This window comes from Zootermopsis nevadensis, unplaced genomic scaffold, assembly GCF_977971745.1.
Source record: "Zootermopsis nevadensis isolate Lab colony 2312 unplaced genomic scaffold, Znev_1.0 Znev_ptg000010l, whole genome shotgun sequence".
Classification (NCBI taxonomy): Eukaryota; Metazoa; Arthropoda; class Insecta; order Blattodea; family Termopsidae; genus Zootermopsis; species Zootermopsis nevadensis.
The window spans coordinates 8,522,451-8,526,799 of NW_028259142.1; the positions used below are offsets into that span (position 1 = coordinate 8,522,451).

General features: G+C 34.1%; 1 protein-coding gene across 1 annotated transcript; it reads right to left on the reverse strand.

Annotated features, from left to right (window-relative positions):
- Window positions 1–214: 214 nt before the first annotated feature.
- On the reverse strand, window positions 215–2,807 carry LOC147874211 (ATP-binding cassette sub-family C member 4-like). The gene is made up of 3 exons (XM_087346067.1): window positions 2,689–2,807; window positions 1,653–1,836; window positions 215–389 (listed from the first exon to the last, which is right to left on the reverse strand). Exons 1-3 carry the CDS (start codon window positions 2,805–2,807, stop codon window positions 288–290), a joined length of 405 nt encoding a protein of 134 aa, XP_087202193.1. The 3' UTR covers window positions 215–287.
- Window positions 2,808–4,349: the final 1,542 nt, after the last annotated feature.

Consider the following 4,349-nt stretch of genomic DNA (forward strand, 5'->3'; position numbering starts at 1 on the left):
ATTAATTAATCTGGGAACATAACTCCTAACCTCTTAAGCATGAAAAGCAACAGATTTGAAGGCTCTGATCTGAGCACAGAAAATTTGCCATGTATATTCAACCAGGAATAATAATGCTAAAATTATCCTAAAAATCAGGGCCCAGTGACTTATCCCTATACCATCATGGCTCCTCATTTTTAACAGAAAACATACTCACATGCTCTGATGTCCCTGAGCTCTGACGCTTTGTGCTGCAGAGTGAAAGATCTAAACTGCTACGACTTGGTCTAGTAGGTTTTGAGTCACTATGGTGCTTCTCCTGATTGTTTTCTGTGTCCAAGCTGATTGGCAAAATTGAGACCTGAGTTATGTAGCTCAGCATATGTACATGTTGCTTCCACCATACCCTAAAATACAAATATATTATTCATATGTGGAAACAGATATTTACATAAAGCACCAGCACTCTTTATTATAAAAGTGGAATAAGTCTACCTTATATAGAGAGGTATGTCAACACCAGTGACACACAGCTTATTTCATCATCAACAGAAATTTTCTAAGTTTCGTTCTGAACAAAATACTAGTATACGCACAAACTATTTTTAACAAAACTCTGGTATTTAAACACTGATGGAAAATTCAAACATACTGGGATACATGGATGCTAAAGGTATTAAGGATGCTTTATTCATTACTCTGAAAACATTAATATATACATGATATTATAATGCTAGTACATTACTATTAATGTGAACTACTAACACATTATTATTTTTGTTAAAATAAATATGGAAGCATGCTAAAAATCCTATTTTTTTCTTTCTCATAACAGTAACAGATATTTCATTGAAACAAAAATGGGTACTCTTCTTGAAATTTATTCTATAAATAACTTCTTCTCAACGTAATCACCTCTACAGTATATACATGTCCACCAACAATCAGGTAGTTCAGGACTCTATCACAAAAGAACTGTGCACCTTATTAATGGAGCCACATCTTCATCAATGTCTTAACTTCATCGTATGACAAAGTTGCACAAGAATTCATCACCTTCACATTCACATCCTCAATGAAAATTCTGGAAACCTGCTGTGAGCACATACATATCATTATCTGGGATCAGAAATTACCTCCTGCACTTGTACACATGAAGCAGCATTTTGTTTGCTACTACCTGCTAAGAAACAGTATAATTCTACTTGATTATCAACACAGTTTCAGTGAGCCTTGTTGATTGCTGTTCATGGCTTCCCTTTATGTTGCTTGTCTTTCCAGCTGGCATATCAAAGGTTTGCACAATGGACATGTCCATTCCAATGTCTGTTCAACTGTAAATTTATAGCCCTGATGACTGAGGCAGTATAACCTCTTAAACGTAGGTGGAAATATACCAGACTATATGGCGCAATAACCCAGAAGATAGCAATTTTTCCATCATTTTAAGTTCTGTTTCACATTTTTCCACAGATTCATCACATATAAATCATTTTTAATGAAGACATTTTTGTGGTCTGCTACATTTTACCATAATGATATTTTCAGTATGCCTGATGTATCCCGTCTTTATATATATATATATAAATTTATTTTTTATGAACATCTCCAGATATTAATCTGAATATTACAGATGTAACTATAGATCATGAATGATTTCAGATACTAACATTATTAAGGATGACTATTTTGTCCACTGTCTGAAGATACTGCAGTTGGTGTGTCACCAGCACGCGAGTTTTACCATGCAGGAAGTTGCAGATACAGTCATCAAACAGGTGATGACCCACATGGGCATCCACTGCAGAAAGTGGGTCATCCAGTATATATAGATCAGGTTGCTTGTAAATAGCCCTAAAGTATAGATGTAACACTGAAAGTCAATATTTATATATAGATGCAGAAGAAAACAAAATTTGTAAGGCAAAAAATTAGTTCAGTGTACAGAAAGAGTAATGTTTTGTATAGCTAGATGGTAGTGCAAAGAGAAATTGATACATAAAAGCTGTGGAATGCAAGACCTATGTTAAGTGGATAGAGTGATGTAAAGTGATCAAAACTCAAAAATATTGTATATTTATCTGTATTTGTATCTTTTGTAATATACATTATTTTTAAATTGCCTTCTAAGATTAGAACTTCACACTGCTAAAAAAGTGATATCTGTATACATTTTGATATCAAAATATTCAACCAAAAGTCAATGGTATCCATTCTTATGTACAATTCAGATAAAACTGTTGTTGAATACAGTGCATTCAGTGATAAGCCATAACACTTTTGAGTTCCTGGAAGGAACTGCATGGCTCACTGTGCAAGTGTTGCAACATTCTAACAATACAAATCAAGAATTACTCCAAGATACAATAAAATCAACTTATCTGTTCTGAAAATATACCTGTGTACACACATGCACCCTCTCTACCATTTAATAGGTTAATAGGTTAGGTCCTGTGGAACTTCCAAAAAGTTTCCTCAAATGTTTTCCTTTAACTCTTCTGTATCGTGTTTTGCTCTTTAGACTTTGTATTTCAAATTATCCCACAAATAAAAGCCACACAGGGAAGATCAGGTGAATATGCAGGCCATAAACCACAACTTATTATTCTATCAGCAAACACCCCTTGGAAAGCTGCAATGTAGGCAGTTGCTGAATCCCTTATCCCTTGGCCCTTATTTTGTCTAGTTTTTGTTCAGAAAGCATACAGTGTTTTAGGAGGTTTCCTGTCAAGATGTGACCCAGCATACTTGCCTTTATTAATAAGTTTATAGACACCTGTTGTGCAGGGAATATATGATTCCCTGACACTTTCCAGTGAAACCATATTTCACATACAATTTGCACAAAAAGCATGCTATTCAACAGTATATACATACATATCCACACACATAAGAATTAGCATTACTTAGAATGATGTTAAACACAGATATACTGTTGTGTGTGAATAATTTCAGTAGCAGTTACCATTTGTGCCTGGTGGTGAGTCATGTAGTTCTGGTCAGTAGCTCGGAACTGACAGTTGTGTTTCAATCCATCAATGATATTCTGTAGACTGGTAAGTGATAAAAAAGTTTCAAATTCTCTCGTAATTTTAAAGACTGTATTTCTAGATTCAAAATGGGACACAAATGGAAAAGATAAAATACTTAATTTTTTTAATTAATAGCTCATTTGAAAGTGGAAAACTTCTTACACTTTCATTGAAATAAATTACTTGGTTCTGCTTCACAATAACAGATATCTTTAATTACAGAATTGTCTTTTGATGACTCATCCATTATCTTGTTCCCAAATAGAGCATATGACACTATAGCAATAAATATGGCAAACTTTATTGAAAACTTTCCAATCAACAAGAGCAAGCCACGCACATAAAGTGCAGCCCTAACTCTTTGAATTTCATTTCTGCAAGAAAATAAAAACTGTATCAGACATGGTAAATTAATATGGTGGAAACAATCCATTTAAAAAAATTCTATGTTGAATCAGTAATGCTTTTAAAACATGTTATTATTACAATCCTGAGATAGCATTTATCTTCTGGAATATGTAGCTAGGGTTCACCTCCCACCATAGCTATTGGGACTTAACCTTTTCCAGAATGACTCTGATTCCCAGTCACATGACTTACACAAAGTGTGAAGTATTTAAATGGGTAAAGCTGAATTTGACATGAATGTCCAACAAGTTCTGAGAATGATCTTACAAGACTAAATATTGCAGTGCACATGCAATGTGGTAGTTCTGACTCACTTATTAGTTAAGCAGGTAGATACCGCCAACGCCTAAGCACAAGTGAGTGAATAATACTGAAATAGATCTTAAAGAAATAGGGTATAGGATGTGGACAGTATTGAAAAGGGCTGTGATAGGGATCAGAAGTAGACTTTAGTGAACATAGTAAAGAATATTAATGTCCTTAAAACTCATGAAATTCTTGAATAGCTGAGAAGCTATAAATTTCTCAAGGATTCTGGAATTAGTTACACCTGAAATTCAGTTGTGGCCTCCATTGCAACAACCTGAATTGTTTGATCTCACTCAATTTTTTGAACTACACATGCAAAATTGTTCCTATGAATCTAATGTTCAGTAGCAAATAAAAAAATGAATTATTGAGTGCCTAATGTACATACAAAATTTGATGGCTAATTGTCCTGTTCATAATCAGTGAATGAGACACACAAATGGTCAGATAAACACAGATGTTTTGCTTCAGCATTAGAAGGTAAGTAGACTAAATGCAGAGGTTAAGAGGACTGAAGGAAAACAATTGACAGACAAGATTCTGCAGTAAGTTATTAAATCACTAAAAGGGAGTTACATGCGAGCAACAGAGACATTAAAAGCAAATTGTTTCTCCCAC

Coding starts and splice junctions, on each gene's coding strand:
- LOC147874211 (XM_087346067.1), bottom strand. CDS start 2,807: ATGGTTTCACTGGAAAGTGTCAGGGAATCATATATTCCCTGCACAACA. Junction 1,837..2,688: donor AGGAAACCTCCTAAAACACT/GTATGCTTTCTG, acceptor TCTATACTTTAG/GGCTATTTACAAGCAACCTG. Junction 390..1,652: donor AAATAGTCATCCTTAATAAT/GTTAGTATCTGA, acceptor TTTGTATTTTAG/GGTATGGTGGAAGCAACATG.